This window comes from Balaenoptera physalus, assembly GCF_965194825.1.
Source record: "Balaenoptera physalus genome assembly, chromosome: 11".
NCBI classification, from domain to species: Eukaryota; Metazoa; Chordata; class Mammalia; order Artiodactyla; family Balaenopteridae; genus Balaenoptera; species Balaenoptera physalus.
This window is the reverse complement of record NC_138896.1, coordinates 56,987,323-57,010,630: the sequence shown is the minus strand read 5'-3', so window position 1 is coordinate 57,010,630 and position 23,308 is coordinate 56,987,323. Positions and strand designations below refer to the sequence as shown.

At 39.5% G+C, this 23,308-nt stretch overlaps 1 protein-coding gene across 4 annotated transcripts in view; it reads left to right on the top strand.

The window, feature by feature from the left end:
* Positions 1–23,308, top strand: part of GADL1 (glutamate decarboxylase like 1) — a 181,804-nt gene that overhangs the window by 111,607 nt on the left and 46,889 nt on the right. Inside the window, exon 15 of one of the 4 annotated variants that reach the window (XM_082415121.1) lies at positions 3,243–6,494. The exons of the other annotated variants lie outside the window; for them this stretch is intronic. Coding sequence (XP_082271247.1) covers positions 3,243–3,305 — 63 coding nt within the window. The 3' untranslated portion in view covers positions 3,306–6,494. Of the gene's footprint in view, positions 1–3,242; positions 6,495–23,308 lie in introns of those variants that run through there. 4 annotated transcript variants of the gene reach the window in all.

The following is a 23,308-nucleotide window of genomic DNA, read 5'->3' as shown; positions in this document are numbered from 1 at the left end:
CTCAGGCCACTTTCTGTTTCTTTGTGGCTCATTTAGCCTCCTGCAAGGTAGCACAGTACATACTCAATATATAAATATCTTACCTCTTGTTAAACCTGAGGTCAGGCAGCAGAGATGGGGAGAGAGGGACAGAGTTACCTGTGCCTTTGCCTAGACAAGCCCTCCATTGGCCATTTCAGGCAGTTAGCATGGTCCTTGGATCTGGCTTGTCTTTTTGTCACACAATGTAAATGAGAAAGTGCTAAAGAATACATTTCAGATGGTAAGTGACTCAAAAAGAAACAATGTGTGAATTTAATGGTGGTGTTTCCAGGGACATTTTGCACTTTGATGGAATGCATCAGGCATTGTTTGGTGACATTGAGAAGGATATGGCTGCCATCCTTCTCACTTTCTGATTGTTAAGAAAAGCAACCGAGAAGGTGATATTCGTGTTTTATGGACTCATTACTGTTGCATGGACACGGATCAGGATAACTAAATAGTCTCTTTATGTTTGGGGATACTATGGACTCACTCTTCCATTGTTTAAAGAAATACTTACATTATCTAGTCTCAGAAAATTTAAAATTGAGGATGGCTATATAAGCTAAAATCAGATAAATCAGCATATAATACACTTTTAATCTTAACTGGAGATCAAATATGAATCAGGACAGTCTCTTCTCTCCCCAGTATTCTCCAGCATCGGTTCTCTCATGATTGACATACGTGATTCTCCATCCCTTCATTTTGGAAACACTTTTCTGCCATTTAGAACCATGGGGCCCTTGCCCAGTCTAATATCATATTATTTTAATCGTTCTGGTTGCTTCTGATTCCTAAACATGTATGCTGCAGATGAATCATCATTGGTTCTGTCTTAGTTTCCTTTTATCCTCTCTCTTGGCATGGGTGTGTGTGCGTGAATTTGGCAAGGAAGGGAGGCATATATATCTGCTGTTGATCTATGTGGTTTCATGCTTACTGTAGTATGAGAATGCAAGTATATCATTTATAACCTGGAGTGTACTTAAAGCACACTTGAAATTTGTTTCAGGATTTATCTTGGATGGAGAATCACAAACAAATAAATAAACCGAATAAGGCTTCTCCCCGCCAATTCAGACTCATGTCAGGCGGAGCTGTCAGATTTCAGAATCAGTGGTGTGATAAGTCTTCCCTTTGGCAGCAGGAGGGGAGCGGGATTATTTCATAAAGAACCTGGAGTTTGGGTGTGTGTGTGTGTGTGTGTGTGTGCACGTGCGTGTGTGCGTGTGAGCACACACGTGAGACTATTTCTGAGAACACAGTCACTCTGCTGTCTACTGATGCTGTGACAACCCCTCTCTGACACTATGTTCAACCACTGAGTTCCAGCAACTCCTCTTTTTAAAATGTCCTCCATGAAAGTTCTTCTTTTTGGTTTTCTCAGGCATTGCGGCATTCTAGGTCTTCATTAGTTCCCTGCCCAGATTGTACTCGCTTCTTTTCTGGTCTCTGCCTCCTGTTTATTTTCCTTCCTCTCTGCACAGTCATACCTGCAGCCCTGTTTTATCTTGTCATTTTCCTGCTGGAAGCCTCCGAATGCTTTACACTCTTTACACTCGCAGCTTTCAACCCGATCGACCAATGACCACTGTTTATAATAAATGCTGTTAATGTTCTCTTTATTCTCCTAAGATGAAACCAATAGAAAATAGGACCTACCTACATGGCATTTTGTAAAAGGCAATAGAAGGCCTTACATGTCATATGACGGAAAAATAATCTTTATAATAAAGATATGTATTTCATTACACAAACGTTTGGCATGACAATATTAGAAGACACAAGGAAGTGATAAGATGCTTACACATCCTTTTAGAATCACTGTGAATGTGAGCCATCTTCAAACGCAGACTCTTAGAAGTAGGTGATGTTGCTGATGCCAGTAATAGGAATGGGGTGATGTTAGTGACATAATTTTCAAAAAAGGTGCACAATTCTTGGTAAAGCATTGAAGAAAACATTTTCCCCTTGATTTATATGGTAGTAGAAAACTTAATGTTTATTTAAAATGGGCACAGAATAGTTTGCATTTGCATGTAAACCAGAGTGAAGTTCTGGGCTTGCATAATTGTAATCAGGCTCCTGGCCTCCTGCATTTACAGCAGGACATTTCAAAGTCGTACAGGACATGGGGCAGCTCTTCCTGGCTCAGGACTGCTCTCCACGGTGCAAGGCAGCTGGCATCCCTGTTCCCCACCTTCTAAACACAAGGAGCAACTCCCAACATCATGAAAACCAAAAACATCTGTCCAAATTTTGAAGATATTCCCTGGAGGTGTAATACCATTTCCTTGAGAATGGCTGGTCCACAGTATAAAATCTAGTTCATTCTGCTTCGCATCCAGAGGCCTCCATGTCTGTTCCTCAGGGATTATAAAAGCAAGAAAATTTTAAAAACTTAAATATTCAACTATAGGGAATTGATTAAAATGTGGTACATAATTTATATGCAAATTTGTAGTGTATAGACAATTAAAATTTTCTTCCAAAATAATGTATTCATAATTTATTATTAATTGAAAAAATAAGTTATAGAACAGTCACTATATTGTATATACATAGAGATTTATATACATATACAATATTGTATATGTGGTTAGATAAGGGGTACCAAACTATTTTAGAAATAGAGTTACAGATGATTGTTCCTTTCTTTTGTATTCCTCTGCAATTTCTTAATTTTCTACAATTAATATATATTGCTTTTGTGAAAATAATAATAACAGCAGCAACAATAATAATAATAATAAACCAAAGTATAGAATAATTGACCCAACGAAGCCTTAGAGTTCCTTGAGTGTTTATCCAGGCAAAGGTTATCCAGGTTTTGACCACAATCTCCTAATAGTTAAAAAATGTTTTTTTAATTGAGTATTTACCCCAATATGTGTTTATTGTTTTAAATTATCTACATGTATTCATTTTTAAATATAGTATGTACATTTAAAAAATGCACAAAATAAGTTTTTTTAAGGATAGATTTAAAATATTTAATTATTCAGAGATACTCTAATCTTTTCTTCTTATACCAAAGGGATTGTCTTGTTTGGAGACCATGATTATACCATAGTCAAATCAATTAGTTTGCAAACTATTTTCTCTCATGACTTGCTCCCAGATGTAGTATATAATTTGTCTTCCCTTCCTACTTCTCTTTTTCTCTCTCCTTATCTCCTTACTGAAACACCTACACTATCTGCACTGATTTCAAGTTCAGAGACGTTGCCCCTGGGGTCCACAGTGAGAGCTTCAGCAGGCTTCCCAGGGCTTCCTGAAAGCTGCCTACTCTGTGGTCGAGGTAGACTTCATTCGCTAAGGTGACTGCCCCAAATAAGATTATGTATGTTTGTTTCTTCTCACTTGGTGATCAGGTATGGAGGGCGAGGGAGCTGGGGAGAGAGGGCAAAGATAAAGCTGAAAGCATAAGACCCAGAGAATGTAATTGAAAATTTCATCAGTTTGTTTTATTTCATCATTACTCAATGTTCTGATGCAGAAGATTTCCTCTTTTGTCAGCATTTCATAAACAGTCCTGCATTCCACCAACATAATTTACATTCTTAAAAGTAATTACCAAGGTGTCTTTTTGTACTTAAGCATGGTCATTTCAACTTTTTTTTCATTCACTCACCTGCAGATTTGTGACTAATGTTAGACATTTATAATAGGCTCATTTCTCCTCAACAGTAGGCAAAGAATAAATCTTTTAGAAACTACTAGATGGGTTTGTTGTATTGCTTATTTGGTGATATAACTTGATACGGTATTCCAGATATCTTTGGAGAGAATCTAGTGTTCTCCCTGGCGGGTTTCTGATGAACGGCACTTGAAGATGAGACAGCGTAGACTGACTGGCTAGGGTTGTGTGCTTTCACGGATGCCCACTTTCTGGGTTTGCATCAGGGAGGGCCTCAGGGCCCCTGGCTGTGCTTCACTTGTTTCCTCTGTGTGTGTGTATGTGTGTGTGCATGTGTGTTCACATGAGTGCATATGAGTCCATACACATTTTGAGGTCTTCTGTGTATTTTGAGGACTTTGATTCTGATTTTGTTTCCCTCATCATCTGTGACATTTGCTTATCAAGCACTCGTTTTTGGATCGTGAAAAAAAAAACCTGTTTCTTTAAAGGTGTGACAGTGTTTTGTTTTTTTTTTTAATTTTCAAAGATGAGTTTCTTTTTTAACCCTGTGATATAGAAATTATAACATCTTCAAAAATCCTGTTTGCTAGTGGATATCCCTCATTTTAAAGCTCTACTTTAAAAAAATATATTTAAGGAGAATGTAATATAGAAGTGTCTTAAAATAAAATATTTCTGAGTGTGACTTGAGACTCTCTCCTTCTGATGATGGCTGGGATGTCGATTTTGAAAATGCTTAATGTACTAAATACTTAATATACTATTTCTTGCAGATACTATATTATTTTTCCCCAAATTATTAAGACCTGAGATAAAATGCTGTTCTTTTAACTATTCTCTCAGGGAGAGATGTTATTTTCTACAATCTGTCAGATATTCTACTAGTTGTAATCAGTTTCTTCTGTGTAATTAAGGGTCAAGGAGCTACTTAGGTAAGTCCTGTGTGTATGGCCTTCTTCAGAAATCAGCTGGGGAAGCTGGGTGTCCCTTCTGTTGAAGGACATGGGATACTCTGTCTTATAGCTTTTATGCCCATCTCTCTTCCCCAGTTGTTTACTCCTAGTCTTTCTAAATAGCTCTACTCCATTGGATCAATAAAATTTCAAGCAGTAAAAGATTCCAACAGCATCCTTGTTGGATATGCGTGTACCATGGGGAAGTTCACATGAGTTGTCCTTTGTATTCAACAACACCTTTCAACATGTAGAATACATTTGCCAAATTGGTGTTGTTAATTTATTTATTTCATATGTTGCTTTTTAGTCTTTTAAACATTATTTTCAGACACATAGAGAGGAATTTCCATGGATAGTTACTTGAATCCCCAGGAAAGCCAGACAAGTCCAGATGTCCTCAACAAAGAATTATTTTTTCTTTCCTTTATTTTTCTCCCCTAAGTTTATTGACTGTGCAAGAAGTTCTAAACTTGGAATGATCTACTGAAAGTTAAAATTGAGCAAAATGAAGCTGGGTGTCTCTGCAGGCTGGGGCTGAACTGTCCTGGACCTGAGGTCAGGACAGGACTGGGTCTGAGAGGAATGTCCATGGGTGTGGCCTCCTGTAGCTCACTCACACCAGCGCACACTCCATGGGGCACTCAAGGTAGCAGTAATGGGAAATGAGGCCAAAGAACAGAGCTAAAGCTGCATTTCACAAGTATCTTTTTGTGCCTTGGGTTTACTCTTTGGCACACAAACAACGAGTCTACTTGATGCCAGGAGTATGGCTGGCCTTGTCTGTAACATTTGCATGTGAACCAAGTTAATCACTTAAATACAACAGTTTCTTCAGTCTCTGCTCAAATCTTCAGGCCCATCTGAAATAATTCTGAATTTCCAGATCTATCAGAGTGCGAATTGAAGAAATGCAGAAGCTTAATTAGTTTCATGGAACACTTACCCTGAGTATAATTTTATTTAGTTCACTCAGTCAGGAGTTACAGACTCAAAACCTATAGAAGCTAGGCCAGTAGCATACATGAGGGAAGTAGACGGGGCATAACACAATAGGGAGTGGTGGGGACTGTGGACAACTGGAAAGCAGTGGCCCCAGCTAAAGGGAGCAGCCTCTACTCAGCTCCTAATGATGGCTGCCATGTGGAAATGCAGGTCTGGGTTGCCAGGTCTTCTTATTTTTAAAGAGATGCTAGATTTATAGAAACTTATGTAAACCGTCCTTTGCTTTTAATGTTTTAAATGTTGGCAAGTGAAAAATTACTAAGGTTGGCGGGTTCTGGCCTTCAGGCTTTTAGTTTGCAACTCTTACCTAAATCCATTAGTGCCCTATCACCTGTTTCTCTTTATGTGTCACCAGAAGCTCCTTGAGTTGAGGGTGTGCCCATCTTTGTCTTTGTTCCCCCAGGGCAGCTAATCTGTTAGCCAGTCCCAGCCCGCCATGAACTTTGAGAGATGTCAGAGTTCTGTGTCATCTACCAGAAAAAGAAAACTCACTGTTGCATGCTGTCAGACTTGTAAACGGGGTTTTAAGAACTGTGGTCTTGTGGTCAATGTGGCAATACAATTAGGATATACGGGTGTTTGCTGTTCTTTTGATGTTCTTGTGTTTTCTCCTTTCCTGAGCACTGGACCTGGCCTCTGGGCTCCATGCTTCTCTTGAGGCTTCTGTAGCCTTGAAGACATCTGTCTTCCTAGATTTTCTGAAAGCCTCAGCTGGCCAGAGATGAAACCCATAGAGGAAGGCGAGGAGTCTGGAGGCGGAGAGGCAGGCACAGGAGAGAGGAGCAGAAAGGGGTGTGCTGGAGACAAGAGCTCTAAAGATAAGGATGAATCCCAGCTTTCCTTCTCTGAGTGCCCTAAGGAGGTGTGTGTGTGTGTGTGTGTGTGTGTGTGCACGTGCATGCGTGTGTGTGTGTGTGTGTGTGTTTTCCAGGTGATGGAATGTCTGCCCATTCCTAACGAGTCACAGCCTATCAAGGGATCATGTTGGTTCAGACCATAAGCATTGAACCATATTGAACCAATGACCTAAATATTAGCCCTGGCTGAGACCCCCAAGAACCTCTGCAGGATCCAATGAGGCTGCGGGAGCCATGTTAATGACTGAAATTGACTTTTAACCTGACCTAGTAGGATAGCGGCTTGAGGTTGGATTTAATTTTATTTAAAGGATATAAAGTACTGTGACATTTCTTGCACACCTGAGCGAAATTCATATCCATTAAGGAATTGCTCTGGACTTGATGCAATATTTATTGTTGCAAAACAAAGAATGGATCCTGTGCTGAAAGAAAAAATATATATATATTTTTGCACGTTGTCTTTGAAGTCCCTTTGCCAGTGCCAAACCTGCCCCCTGGTGGCACTTTTGCTCATTTTTCCTTTCGTTGCTGGGAAGTGACCCTAAATGCTGACTGAATAAATGCTGTTATAAAATGTTACAGAATTACAGCATCACTGGGGTCAGGGCTTCTGGATTCTACCAAACCAAGAGCAGCTCACCTGAGTGAGGAATTCTCAAAGGATAAAATTGACCTGTGTGTCTTCATTTCAAACATGTTTCTTGTTGCTCTTTCTTCGTTTTCACTCCTCGTTTCCACAGCAAACTTTTCTGTGCTTACCTTTGCATCTGCTGTCTAGACTTCATCCCACCTGCAGTCTTACCACACACTTCCCTCTCCTTCTCTGCCCTCCCACCCTCTCTTCTCCTTACTTCTCTCTCTCTCTTCTTCTCACATTTTCCTTCTTCTTTTTTCTCTAATATATTGCTCCCCTCCAATGATAAGCACATCCAGGCTCTGACAACCTTAATCTTGAGGGGGCAACAGTCTTAATACTGTTGCCCCCTCAAGATACATCCCTGTCTCTTTCTCCATCCCTTTGGACTAAACTTATGAAAATAATAGCTTAAAGTGTCTCATCCTGAATAATAGTCTGTGTCATAATTTATAAACCCATTCCGATAATTTGGGGTGTTCAGGTTGTTTCCATCATTTCCCCTTGGTGAGCTGTAATGAATGACCATCTCCATCCTCAATCCACTTTTGCTTTTATTATTTCCAGAAGATGAAGTGCTCGGTATGTAATTGCTGATTATAGAAATCACTGTGGTTTGGAGCCTGACTCTGGCTGTGTATTGTGATACTGATTTTTAAGAAGGTTGCATTCCACCAGTAAGCAACCAGTACAAAGCCTTCTGTCTAACTGCGGCAACACTGGGTGTTGCCTGCTTGGGGGGAAATGTTATTTAGAAAGGGGAAAAATACTATCTTAAGTTTGTTTTGCTTTTATTGTATTAATTGTTGGTGGTTTGAACCATTTTCTATTTTTTTCTTTACTGATGGTGCGTCTCTGTGTATCCATTGTTTTTTCCTATCTTACATGTTTGTATTTTGAGGTCTGATGGTTTCCTTATAAATTTGAATGAAGATATATATAGTTTGAGTTTTAAAGCCCTTTTTGTCAGATGGGATGCAAATAATGCCCTTAGTATAATGTCCTTTTTATTTTAGTCTTGCTGTTTTTTCATTGTACAGAAGTTTTAAATTTTTTATGTATTCAGATGTGTCAGTCCTTTCCTTAATGATTTATTCCACTGCTTCAAAGCTGAAGTTATTGTTCTTTCACAAATCTGATAAATATTCTATTCCATCTCCTGCTGGTTTTTCTGTCATTCAATTTTTTTTTTTTTTTTGTAATTAACTCAATTCATGTGGAGGCTTTTTTTGTGTACAGTGTAAAATATGTATCTAACCCGATCAGGTCCCCAAATTATTATCCAGTTATTCCAATTTGATTTATTTAATAATTCTTCCTAACACTTTTTATTATGGGAAGCTTGTGTTATCATGTGTTACATTTTTTAAAACACTTTAGTCTATTTCTGGATTTTCTAATCTGTTCTATTGATCTGTGTTTCTGTTTTTGTGTCAGGAACAAAAGGTTTTAAACGGTGTTGCTTTATAATGAGTTCTCAAGGCTGCTAAAACATTACCCTTCTGGTTCTTTTTTAAAAGAGCATTCTTTAACATTACATTTAGAATTTTTTGTACGGATTGTAGAACTTTTTTTTAGTTAAAGACATCTTGTTAGGATTTTTATCGGAGTTTAAAGTCATTGAATCTGGAGTTAAATAAATAATACCTTTGCTGCCACTGGCTGTGTAACCATGGACAAGTTACTTAAAGTCCCTTTACCTCCTCTTTTTCCTCAATAGCGTGGGGATAATAAAAAGCACCTATCTTAAAGGGATTTGATAGGGTTGAATGGCATAATCCAGGTACAGTGTCTGGCACAGAGTGTTCATTAAATATTATCTTGCATTATTATTAATCCTGTTTCCTCATTTTTGAAGGACTGTATGAGCCTTAAATGTCTTCTTCATGACTTTTTGCTTATCCCCCTTCAAATTACCTTAAATACTATTACAACAGTAAACTTTCTAAAATACAACCCTGATCATGTCACTCCTTATGTTTCCCTTTGTCCCAAAGGAAAGAGCCCGCAAACATTCAGGGACTGCGGAGATATGATTTAACTCAGCCTCCGTGCCCTGTCTCCTGCTAGCCCTCTTCGTGTACAGTCTTCTCCTGGAGGCCCCAGAGATACGTACTTGTTTCCTCCTCTGAAGTAATATGGCTATGACCTAGTCTCCTCGAAGCCTCTTATAGCTTTCAACCTAATATAGTATAGGGAATCTGGGGGTCTGAGTTGACCTTCAATTAGGCTGGCAACACCTCAACTTGCCCAGAAGGCATTTCCTGACACTTGAGTATGAGTACCCTTTCCATATACTCCTGTGACATCTTTGCTACCCTGTCTTGGCTGTTACCATAAGATAGCAGCATTTGGGGCGGGGAATGGAAAAGATAGTGGCAAGCCAGGGAGGAGGGGAGTAGGCAGTGAGAAGTCACCCATTGCAGGAAATAGCTGATGGATTTTAGCACAAGGAAGATGCATTGATAACCCCCGTTATCAACAAAGATTCACTTATTTGTACTGATGACACTGTTGATGGAGGCGAGATGAAGAAATCGGGCAGCATGTCCCACTGGGGTTGGCCATATTTGAGCTTCAGTATCCCAAGCCAGGCTAGTATAGAGCCCTTGAAGCTCTATACTAGAACAAAATGAAAATGCAGAGCCCTTTGTTCCAAAATTATCAGGAATTTCAAGATGGTGACAGCACGGGGCTCTTCCACACCCAGGGCCCTATGCAGCTACATTGGTTGCACACTTATGAGGCCAACCTGGTTGTATACTCATGTGGTGTGAGTGTTTAATAAGGGGAAAGTTGCTAGTGTTACTATTTCTTTGCATTTTCTCACGCTGCTATCACACGGTAGATGCACAATAAATGTTTGCTAAATGAATGAATCGGTGAGTAAAGACATGGCCTGATGGACTACCCTTTGGGTGACTGACTCGCATGCTTATAGTGGTCTCCTAGAGACATTAGTTGTTCTTACCTCTCTTGCCCATCAACTCACCCACAGAAGTTTTAAAAACTATGAGTGCTCATTCTCAGAGTGTGATTGGGTTGGTCTGGAGTGAAGCGCTGGGATCATCTTTTTTATCTGGCTTCTGATATGCAGGAAGGACTGGGAACCATCACATCTTATGAATGATCTGTGTAAGGGATTCTCAGGATGAGGGCAGCTTAATAATGAAGATATTGTGAGGAGATAAATTGGAGGAGGCCCCCTCCTCTGTCTCTATGTGAATCTAGCAGGGTTGGTGTTGTAGTTTGCTGTCTAGTTAGTTGTGTTCTGTTCACCAAATCGTCATTAGTTCAGAATGCAAAAAAAAATTTTTTGAAGGTCAAAATTTTTTAAGTCTGACTTCAGATAGCTCTCTCGATTTTAGTTCAGACTTTTCATACTACCTATCTTTGAATCATGCTCCGCTTCTTATGAAAATAACCCCCTATCTAGGAGGTCCTAGAAAGAATAGCACTCCACTGTTTTAGGGGGCAGGGATAATTCAAATGCTAGAAATACAGCGGCAGAGCTTGCTTTAGTTGATTGTAATGCCACCTGTCTGACTCAGAATTGAGACTGTCTTTCAGTCTACAACCTGGGGGGAGCTGCTGTTCCAGGTGGTACTACAATGGGCTAGAACAGTGGTCCCCAACCATTTTGGCACCAGGAACCGGTTTTGTGGAAGACAATTTTTCCATGGACCGGAGGGCGGGTGTGTGGGGTATGGTTCAGGCGGTAATGTGAGCAATGGGGAGTGATGGGAAGCAGCAGATGAAGCTTCACTCACTTGCCGGCCGCTCACCTCCTGCTGTGCGGCCTGGTTCCTAACAGGCTGCAGACCATTACCAGTCCGTGGCCCAGGGTTTGGGGATGCCTGGGTTAGAATCTTGTAGGTAATGAATTGGGTCTTAATCATGTCTTTCATATGGCTTAACAATGCTTCAGGGTAAAAAGACAATCAGGGAGTCAGAATTCTCATTTGAATCTGCCTATTCATTCAAAAAATACATATCTAGCCCCTACCATGTACCAGACTCTTTTCTAGGTGCTTGGGGTACATCTCTTTTGTTGAGTAGTTTCTCTAATAAAATGTGATCAAAGCTTAGAAAAATTACAATTAGAGACTGAGGTTTTATGAAGGATAACAGGAAGGATTTAAAAAATTAAAACTGAATTACTCCTCAGTTTTTACAAATGAAGGTTCAGCTTGGTTTTTAGTTTATAATGCAGTGGTCCTGCTCTGTTGTTCTTACAGGCATACGTTACATTGTAAGTGTAATCTAACATAAATGTTGCAAAACTGAGTTATGATTTCTGTTATACTCTGAGCACCAGAATCTATCAGGTCATGTCTTGCAAACTAGTTTCTACTGTGTATCTTCTTATAGTCTGAACAGAGAAAATGTCTTGGATCTAAAATCTTACACTCTTAACTCCACTGAGATTTTTTCCCCTTTCATATCCTCAGTTATTATTTAAGAGAGCTAAATTTTGAAATTTCTTAAAGCAGTTTGTTTATTTTATTTTTTGGTATGAAGTTTAAATATAAAATAGCTTCAGTAATTACATTATTAAAGATAAATGTGAATATGTCAAATATAAATATATAAGTATATATATTAAATATCAATTTACATTTTTGTAAAATACTTGTATTAAATTTTTCTATGCTATTATCATAAAATTAATATTGAATAAAGAATTTTACTGCCTGATAGCCTCATTCAGAGGTTTAAAGTTAGTTAATAAGAACACCCTATGATATTTTGGTTCTTTTTGTTACAAAGAAAAAAAAATCAATGGAAAGAATAGTTTCTTTTGTATTATTGAACTTATTTATAAAGCCATATTTTCCAAATATAGACAGCCACATTCTACCTCATTTCAAAAACGATATTTTCTGATACTTGCACATTTCTTCATTTCATAGGTATATTAACTTTGTTATATAATTTTAAAATTTCCCCCAAAACTGACTAAAGATTTTATATGTATGTATACATATACATACACACACACACACACACACACACACACAGATATATAAATATGTAATTACATATAATTTGAATGTGCGTATATATACATTTATTTATACACACACACTTAGATTTTTTTTCCCACTTAGTGTATATTTATTATTTTCTAATGAAGAACATCCTTAAGCATGAAGATGACATAATATTTTGAACAAAATCAATTTTCTAAAGCCATTGAGATCTACAGTCCCCTAAGTATTAAGCTGTATTAAATACACTTAATCTTTACAAATGTTCATTTTTCCACAGAATTCAACAACTTTTTCAATAAAGCTGAAAAATCAGAATCACAAGGCAAATTCAGTTGTCAGAAATAATAAGAGCAATTTTATAGTGCTTTCTACATGCCAGGCCCTGTTCTAAGCACTTTACATTTAATCCTCAGTATAGCCTTAATGAGTGGGTACTATGATCTTCATTTTAGAAACAAGAAAACCGAGGTTCAGAGAGGTGCACTCACTTCCCCAACATCACACGCTATTAGGGGATTAAAAAAAAAATAGTTGATCTTTAATTAGGCAACATATGAGGGTTATCTGAAATGTGAATTTGTGTACCCCAGCAATTCTCATCCGCACCCTAAGTGTCTTATTCACATTGAAAAGTGATCAAATGAAGCAATAATGCCAAGTAAGCCTGCTGGAATCTTCCTACAGAATGTCTGTCTCACACAGAAAAAGCTTGGACCCTTTTAAATTGTCTATGAATGCAAAACAAGAAACAAAGTTCTTTTATGTGATAAGTTGAAACCAGATCAGATTTGTTGCTTATTTTGTTATTTAACCAACACTGACATCAGTTAGCTAAGTGCCAGGCATTGTCCTTGGACAGCAGTTCTCAAACTTTTTGGTCCTGAGACCAAAAATCACTTTACACTCTTAAAAATCACTGAGAACATTTAAGAGCTTTAGTTCATGTGGGTTATTTATCAATATTTATAGAATTAAAAATGATGACAGAATATTAACAAAATATTCATTCATTCAAGAATAACAATACTTAATCTATTGTATGTCAACATATGTCTCTGTTTACTCTCAGGTGCTTCTGCCTCAAGTGACTTTTTTTTTTTTAATAGATCTTTATTGGAGTATAATTGCTTCACAATACTGTGTTAGTTTCTGTTGTACACAAAAATGAATCAGCCAGATGCATACACATGTCCCCATATCCCCTCCCTCTTGAGCCTCCCTCCCATCCTCCCTATCCCACCCCTCTAGGTCATCGCAAAGCACTGAGCTGATCTCCCTGTGCTATGCGGCTGCTTCGCACTAGCTATGTATTTTACATTCGGTTGTGTATATATGTCAATGCTACTCTCACTTCGCCCCATCTTCCCCCTCCCACCCCGTGTCCTCAAGTCCATTCTCTATGTCTACATCTTTATTCCTGCCCTGCAACTAGGTTCATCAGTACCATTTTTTTTTTTTTTTTTTAGTTTCCATATATATGCATTAGAATACGGTATTTGTTTTTCTCTTTCTGACTTACTTCACTCTGTATGACAGACTCTAGGTCCATCCACCTCACTACAAATAACTCAGTTTTGTTTCTTTTTATAGCTGAGTAATATTCCATTGTATATATGTGCCACATCTTTATCCATTCATCTGTCGATGGACATTTAGGTTGCTTTCATGACCTGGCTATTGTAAATAGTGCTGCAATGAACATTGGGGTGCATGTGTCTTTTTGAATTATGGTTTTCTCAGGATATATACCCAGTAGTGGGATTGCTGGGTCATATGGTAGTTCTATTTTTATTTTTTTAAGGAACCTCCTTACTGTTTTCCATAGTGGTTGTATCAATTTGCATTCCCACCAATAGTGCAGGAGGGTTCCCTTTTCACCACACCCTTTCCAGCATTTATTGTTTCTAGATTTTTTGATAATAGCCATCCTGACCGGCCACACACTTATATTTTTAATGGAAGTCAAAGGGTGGAAAGTATGTTGAATAAAAAACAGTTTACAAGCCAATAAAAATATTTTTTGTTAAATTTCTAATCTCTGATTTTGGAGGTCAGTTTGTTGTACTGGAGAACTCAGATATGTTTTGTGTATTTTTTCAAGTAATGGCAGTTCTGAAAAATCACATGGAAATTTTGACTATAGCCTTCCAAAGGGACATTATATTGAGGTACTGGGTGAATTGGAAGCTATTTTAAACCTGTATTGTCACTTTTCCTACGTAGATTATTGCCACAGATGTCTCCACCTGACCCACCTGCTTCCGGCACTGCCTCTGCTCCAAGCCCCTGTCCTCACACTGTCAGAGGGCCATGCATAAATGGCCATGAATCACTGTGTTCCACTGCTTAAAGACCTTCCCACCACCTTCTCTAGAAAATGCGGGGTCCTGAAAAGGGCCGTGGAGGCATTTGGGGGTGTGGCTTTGCCTCCTTCTGCAGCCACACCTCCCACCTGTCCTGGCTGCACGAGTTCCTTTCAGATCCTAGAGCTCCAAGCTCAAGGTCTCATCTCTCCCTTCTGTACCTTAGTCCCAGATGCCCCCTTTTCTTAGAATCTCACTGCACCCATCATCCCATCTTCCTGAAATATCACATACGTATATACGTATGTGTATGTGTACACATGTAAACATTTCTTATTATGTATAAGGCCAAAGACAGCATACTGATGTGCTGTACTATTTCAACACTGTCTTAAAAATATTAACCTTACGTTTGGCCCCAGTTGGTGCATGTCTGCATGCTCAATTGTGGGTATGGTGTAGAATAAGAGTTCCAGTATGATTTTTTGACTTAATGCTGGTCCAGTAAAGTCATTTTCTCTCTGTCTGTTCCTCTCTCCCCCTACACACCTCTGAAAATCTCATCCCAGTCCCCTTTTTGATCACTGCAGTCTGCTAAAAATTGATATTTTCAATGGGACAAAGTTTAATCTAGACTCAAAGACTTTTTTTGGGGTAAAGAACAAGGATCAACTACAGAGTCAGGGAAGGAAGCTTGCCCAATTTCCATCTGCACAAAAACACTTGGCCAGCACAGAAGCTAAAATATACCATGCAATAAAAATAAACATATAAAACCTCAAGTTCTGCAGTTAATGGGATGTGAAAATGTGTTTGCTACAGACACTGGGTGCCTGGGAGAAGACGTAGCCACTTGTTTTGTCAATAAGCCCCCACACACACACACACTTAATAAACAGTTGTCATTCGTTCCTGGAATCCACCAAACAAATATTCTCTGAATCGGTTTTAACTCAGCAACGTGGTAAGGGGCTCTGCCAGACTCTCGTTGTCTCTTCCCTAGAGGCTGTGCCCAGAATTCTCATTACTGTCCCTGCCGGACAGATCTCAGTAACAGACAGTGTGGTAGAAAGCCAGCCAGACTGGAAGAAAAGCTGGAATTATACAAAATGAGTTAAAAAAAAAAAAGCATCCAACATGAGATTTACGCCCAGCGTCTCTTCAGAAGTCCTTCGTTAAATGCCTGTCTATAAGCTGAGAGTGTGTTATCCTTTTTGAATGGCAAAAAAAAATCTAGTTGCAAAATTTTTATGGGCTGTGTTCTGCGTGGTAAATTTTAATCCCTGTTTTGCCAGCCTGAATTAATATTGCTTACATTTTTATTAGCCATTGATTTCTGAATAGGACAGTACAGGATATCAGCCTTTAATTTTGATAATTGAAGTGGGCGTGGCCGCAGTTTCCCTATGCCCTTTGTGTCCCACCAAAACCGTTACTGGTTCCAACAGTCTTTTTATACGTGAGGCTCCATCTTCTGTCCCTCACCACCCTGCCCCTAATTCAAGGAAAATGTGTACAGTAAAAATCCTGAAAGTAGAGACACATTCAGGGCAAAGCTGCATTGCCAAAGTCCCTCTGCTTTACAAAATTATTCCAGAGGGTGCTCCTTTAACTTAAAAGCTCCATGAACCTAAATAACTCCCTCTTAGTGCTTTTGAAAGCCACATCAGTTCACTGCAAGGTAGTTGGCAGGTATTTGGTGACAGAAAGAGAACTATTTATTCCTGCAGTTTTTGTGTATGGATGACCTGGGAGATGGTCAAAGGAAGAGAAGACAGAAGAGTGAACTAGAAGAAGTTGCTGGCTGTGGTCTGGGAGTTCCGTGTCAGAGATCGCGTGAGGAGTGCCAGCTGGAGACAGGCTCTTGGCAGCTGGAACTCAGTGGCTATGACTTGAGGACAACTTAGGGACTGGGGCTAGAATTTGGGAGTTTTCCACAGAGAGTGATGCAAGTCCTCAAAAATGATACTGAGAGGAGAGAAGAGGACTCAATGAAAAGAAGCCAACATCTACTGAAAAGCACAAGGAGGGTGGGGTGGGAAGGGCAGAAAGTAGCTCCAACCCCACAAAGTGTGTTGGGTGGAAATGAAGGAGATGAGTCTCCGGGAGGAAGGGGGATGTGGAGGAAAGTATTAAACTTCATACAAGAGGCACCTTCTCTTTCTAATACATCCGATCTTTTTTGAAAGGGGGAATTTCCCTCTTTGCCTCTCCAGGAGCATGATTTATTGCTACAACAACACTGTGTCACAAACCTCAGTGATAGAAAACAGTAAGCATGTATATTACTCATGCATCTGCAGATGAGAGGGGAAGGAGAGGTGGGGGTGCTAATTTAGGCTGGACTCTTGGAAGGGGCGCTCTGCTCCATGGGTCCCTTATCCTCCTCCTTGAGCCAGTGGACTCTCTGGGGCATGTTGTTATGACAATGACAAGAGACCCACGAGCACAAACCTACTGCGTAAGAGCATTTCAAGAGTCTCTGTCATAGCATGTCTGCTAACAGACGATTGACCAAAGCAAATCACGTAACTGAACCCAACATGAAAAGATGGTGGAGATATACTCTACCCCAGTGTGAGGCCAAATCAAGCCATGTGACCAAAATCAATATAGTACTCCCTTGGAAGTGAGGCAGTGGGAAGAAATATTTCTGAAGAGCTACCTAGTCTACCGCAAATAAAGATGGCCACTTTGAAAACTTACATTTAGGCTTAATTTAACAAGAGATCAAGCACGGAATAATAAAACCTAGTGATATTTCAAAATCAGTCTTTTGCCAGCCACGGTGCTGCTGTGGGGAAGTCCCAGTTCCATTCAGCACATGCATTGTGCTGAGTGCTGTGGGGAAAATCAAAGATGAAAATGATGTCTTCCATCAAGCCGCCTTCAATTGGAAAAAGAGACAGTCATATATAAAAGTTACTATAATGAAAAGTCAAATGTCACAAGAATTATGGGCAGGAACAAAGGACTGTGGGTACAGAAAGGAGGTCAAGAAGAATTCCTCTTCTAAGTGACTGCTTAGAGATCAAGTACAGAAAATAGAACATACTCTGGTTAATTTAAGAAGAAAGGGATTTATAGAAAATTAAAGACTTACATAATCACTGAAGGGCTGAAAAGACACGTTTCAAAGTCCTACTCCAGAACTGGGCCACGCAGGGGGCTGCTGCTCCTTCCCGAGTCTGAAGTGGCCTGTTGAATTGTGAGTTCGCCATAAGAGATGCCAGCACCAGAACCAGCTGCCCCACCATGACCTTCCTGGCAAAAACGATCCCTGCCATTATGCCCCTTCTCCCAGTCGATTCTGAAATGATGGCTTATACACGTTCCAATAGTTGGCTAACCTTCAATCACATCAGACACCCTAGCTGCAAAAGAGACTTTATTAGAAGGAGGTTGGATGATGCTGAATCAATCCCTAATGTCTTCTACAGGAAGTTCAGGGAAGACGTCATCGGGAGTGTGGCACTGGTACCACGTCTTGGAAAGTGCTGCCTCGTGTCAAGGGTGACATAAGATTCTGTTTATGGAAGTACTTTATAAATTGTAAAGCAGCAAACAAATATAAAGAAGACTTGCTTTATGAACTTCCAATGAAGTCCTCTTGAATGGGGTCACCATGGAGACCTTTTTCTCAGTAACAAGAATCTAGGAATAGTTTTGGCTTTCTCTTTCCACCAAATTTATATGTTCCTGGAAGGCGTATATTTATTTTTCCATAACAATTTTTGAGCTTTTACTATATTACCTTACACTGCGCTAAGCCCAGTACATATATAATCTCATTTAGCCTTTTCTTATTTTGTTCATTTGGGTCCTCTCTCTTTTCTTCGTGGTGAGCCTGACCAGAGGTTTGTCAATTTTGTTTATCCTTTCAAAAAGCCAGCTCTTGGTTTTATTGATTTTTTCTAATTTTTTAAAATCTCTATCTTATTTATTTTCTCTCTGATCTTTATTATATCCTTCCTTCTGCTGACTTTAGGTTTTGTTTGTTCCTCTTTTTCTAATTCTTTTAGGTGGCAGGTTAGGTTGTTTATTTGAGATTTTTCTTGTTTTTTAAGGAAGACCTGTATTGCTGTGAACTTCCCTCTTAGGACTGCTTTTGCTGCATCCCCTAGATTTTGTATGGTTGTGGTTTCATTGTCATTTGTCTCAAATTATCTTTAAATTTCCTCTTTAATTTCATCGGTTACCCATTGGTGTTTTAGTGGCATGTTTTTTAGTCTCCATGTAATCATTTTTGTCTCATTTTTCTTTCCATGGTTAATTTCTAGTTTCATGCCATTATGGTCAGAAAAGATGCTTGAAATAACCTCTTAATTTGTTGAGGCTAGTTTTCTGTCCTACCCATTTAGTCTTTTCTATGAAGTAGGTTCTATTATTACCCTCAGAGAAGGTAAGTTACTTGTCGAACATCTCATGTTAATTAATTAGTTAGTTAATGACAGAGCTAGTCTAACACTAAAGTTCTTAAGGCCAGTCACCGTGGCTCTTGGTAAAGGGAAGGGAGCAAAAAGCATCAAAAGCAAAGTGTAGAGAATGGAGCTCAGGCAAAAGGCAGAGCAGGGAGAGGCTGCAAAAAGTGGCCCCAAGAAAAATTGTCAGCCAGGAGGGGCTCTGCAGGGAGCTGGACCAAGCTCTGCTAAGGAAAGGTATGCACTCAGGAAGGTGACACATTTGGTTCAGGCAGCTGACAAAATGCTTGGTAGTTTAGTTTGTAACATGTTGAATAAGCATTATTTTCAAATGCAAAGAATTTTGGCTGGAGTCAAAGCTTGAAGTTCAAGTGGTTGTTGGGAGAGAAGTACTTTGGTCTCATCCAGACTTAGTTTTGCTCTCAGCTCTGCCAGTAAGTAGCTATGAGACTTTTGGGACAAGCCGCTGCATCTTGCCAATTCTCATCTGTAAATGGGCTTAACAATACCTGACTCATGGAATTGTTGAGAGACAAATTTGAGGTAACGGATGAACACCATGGTGCTTAGTACATAGTAAAGTACTCAGTAAATGGTATCTGCAGTCATTGTTTATGGGTACTTGGCCTTCTGATCTTAAGCTCATATGCTTTTCTTAGTTTTTGCTGATTTGTTGGTTGTTTAAACAGCTTTGCTGCTGGTGTATTTTGATAATAAAGGAGAAAGAGGGAAGGCTGGGTATCCAGAAGTTACAGTATGGAAAGAGAACCCTTTAAGCAAGGGTGGGGATATATTTGTAGGAGTTGTAGAATTCCTTCAAGTCCTCATAACTTTGTGAACCTGATCTGTTAATCATGAAACATATTTGGACGATTGGAGTCCTGGGCCCTCATCCCATACTTATGCACACTCTGTGGGAGAGTTAAGCCCTAGGAAATAAACAAAACTCCCATCAACAAGGCAGAAATATAGGGAAACATTAATCCATGGGCCTGTTATTATCCTCAGAATATTCACAAAGGGCATCACATTAGCCTTGGCTATGGTGGCCAAAGCTCTGTGAGCAAAGACATAGTTGGTCATAAAGAAGACTTTGATGGCTTTTACCCTTTCATTTCTTTTTAAATTACCTTTCCACTTGCCACGCAAATCATCCTGAACACTTATGGTTTTTATAGGCTTCTGATGATCTAGCCTCTGATCTATTCCCTTTTCCACTTCTGCTGACTAATCCCTTCCTGCTTTCCTGTATCAGCTGATTTTTAAATGTCAGTCTGGGTAGGTTGATTTCAGAAGCTATATTTAAAAAGAGACCTGCCTGCATCTTTGGCTCTTTGCCGGGACAGCATACTTAAAGAGGGATGAGATCCAGGAGGCAATTTCTTATTTTCTTTTTAGATCGCATCTTGGAAGCAGAAGCACAGCTGTTCACATGGTATCCTGTGAACTCAGGGCAGGCTTTCTGCTGAGATCAGAAGCTCTCAGCCTTAGTCCTGAGGTCAGCCAGAAATTGTGGTTAAAACCACCCTGGAAATGCTGAAGGAAGCTGAAGGGAAAAGCTGTACCATGCAGTTGTCGTTGACTTACACATTTTCCGACCATGTGAGCCCTCTTCTCTGGACATGTCCCCAAGGGCCCTGGTAGGCAGCTATGATGCCAGGTCAGTGAGCCATTGCCACGTAGCACACCACCCCCAAACCCAGTGGTCTCAAACAATAAGCTGTCATCAGTCCTGATGAATTTACAGATGGTCTGGGCGGTTCTGCTGGTCTTGGCTGGGCTCCCTTTACACCTACAGTCAGCTGTGGGGCGGACAGGCAGCTCTGCTCATCGTAGCTCCGTTTGCTGCTGGATGCTGCACTAGGATGACCTCAGCTGGGACAACCGAGCCGTCCTCCAAATGACTCTAATCCTCACCAGGCTATTCTGGGTGCGTTGTCCTGGCAGTGATAGCGTTCCAAGAGAGAAAATGAAAATTTGCAGGACTTCTTGGGCTCAGTACTTCCACACCATCACCTCTGCTGTTTTTTGTAGATCAGAGCAAATTGCGAAGCCAGACAGATTGGAGAATAGGTTTGGTGGAGGAATAGACGCCACCACTGCTGATGAGGGGAACTTAAAAGTCACACTGCAAAGCATGGCAGAGGGATAGAAATTAGCATTCTACCACACAGACCCTTTTCTTTATAACTTTGTGTATTGCAGAGTGTTCTGTGGCTTGACAAGTGTTTCCACATCCACAATCTCACTTGACTTGCCTAAGAATCCTGTAAGGTCAGTTTCATTCTTATGATCATTCCCATCTTACATATGAAGAAACTGAGGCCCAGATCAGTTCATTAGGTAGTTAATTACGTAGAGTTGAGGTGGAGCCAAGACTTAAATACAGTTCTTATTGTAACCATGCCCCATGTGGTTTTCATGGCACATGAAAAGATGATTACATCAAAGGATGAAGGGAAAAGAAATGCTCTTGATGTAGCTAGCTCGTGTGTGTCCAAAGAGTGGTGAGTCATTTTGTCTCTGCTGCTGCTGGCTCCATGCTGCTGAGGCATCTTGTGAAGCTCCCTCTGGCTGTGAGTGTCTCCTGAACCATGCTAGGTCTCTGCTGCCAGGCCTGGCCACGGCGCCTTTATGGATGGCCTGGATGGGGGGCTCTTCATATCACATAGGAGAGGGCTGCCGGAGGTCTACCTGTGAGGCAGCGTGGCTCTCCCAGAGGAGCCAGCCCCTTAAGGCTGACTTGGGGTTACCTGTGTGAATGTTGGGTATACAGACTAGTGCCTCGCACTTTCTTTTAGTAGGCAAAGAGAGTGCTTTGGCACATGTTTAAATCATTTTCTATCATAACATATGTTTCTGGACATTCAGACTTTATCTTATTCACTCACTCATTTAATAAATATTTATTGAGTGTTTCCAATATGTCAGGCTCTGTTCTCGGAGGGTTCTCTGTCCTCAATGAGCTTAAGGTCTAATGGAGGATACAGACAAACATATAAATATACTATATATACATATATGTTTACATGTGTATATACATGTGTATATACATATATGTACACATGTGCATATATTATATGTGTATAAATATACAGATGAACAGACAAATAAATAACATTACATTAGTGTATATAAATATACACCATATATACATGTATGTGTGTATATATGCAATATAAACGTTAATACATATAAATATACAGATAAACGTATAAATAACTATAACTTTACCGTCATTCAGAAAGTATATATTCTCTCCAAAGTCACACCCTAACAAAAGCCCCCTGACAATTTCCTGTCTTACCAGTATTGCAGAGGAGGTAACCCCACCCTAGGACAGGCTCAAGAAATGCCCAATGGAGAGGAAGAATCTTCACCAGGACTTTAACTTAATATATTTTTTGATGTGTGACTAATTATCTTTGTATTTACTCCAGTGTTGGCTTAGAGAAATTTTTGACTTATTAAAAGTTTCATTATTTAGAAAACTTTATTTATAGTGGTTCTCTTCTTCCAAGAGCTAGACTGGAGCTGTCCTCTTTTATTGTTGCTATTTAATAACAAGAAAAAAACACCCAGGTTCTTTAATAAATCAGGTTTATGGTTTCATAATGTAAACATCTCTGTATGTATACCTTCAAGTCAATAAATAATTATTATCTCCTGTTATATATAAGACATCTAGTTAGGATTTAATTTACATTAAGGGAAAGGTAAGTCCTTGATAGAAATGCAAATTCTCTGGATTTCTTGCTAGCTTAAATAGTATTCTTCATCCAGGAAATCCTCTTCAGAGATGCTATAATGCTTTCTCAATGAAAGTCTCAGCTTTTCAATATTTAACCATCTTATTAGTTTCTAAAGAAAATTTAAAAAATTTTTCCCAAGCACCTGAGATGATTTTTCAGAAAGGAAGAAAAAAAGGAAAAGAAACCAGTGCTCCCATGGCCCAGAGTTAAGATCCATTGTTAGGAAAACATGCTGGGTAATTACATCTTTTACATGTGCTGGTTTATCTCTGTTAACCATAGTAAACATCTCACTGCTTAATTTGTTCTGTCAACCACAGCTTTTAAAAAACTGGGGCTCTCAGGCAGTTGAGGGTTTGTGTCTGCAGTAGAATTTCACAGGCAGTTTTTTTCCTTCTAATTTTGTATTCTTGGCTCATTTACAGTCAAATATCTTCTACTCCATGAAGCTTAAATATTTACCCATTGAGGTAATATACTTTATCAACTGTCAGCTTAGCCGTAGAAGCTGGACTCCATACTCCTGATGCTCCCAGGCTCCTGTAGCTTCAAAAGTTTGTCATCAGCATCCCTGTGGAGCTCTCTCTTTCCCTATCCCTTTAGGATTTAGGCTTTATAATGTTTATCATCGTCACTGCATCATGACTCTCAAAATGCAGTCACAACATACTCCCTTTTTCTTTCCTGAAGGAATCCATAAGGTAATATTACTTGAT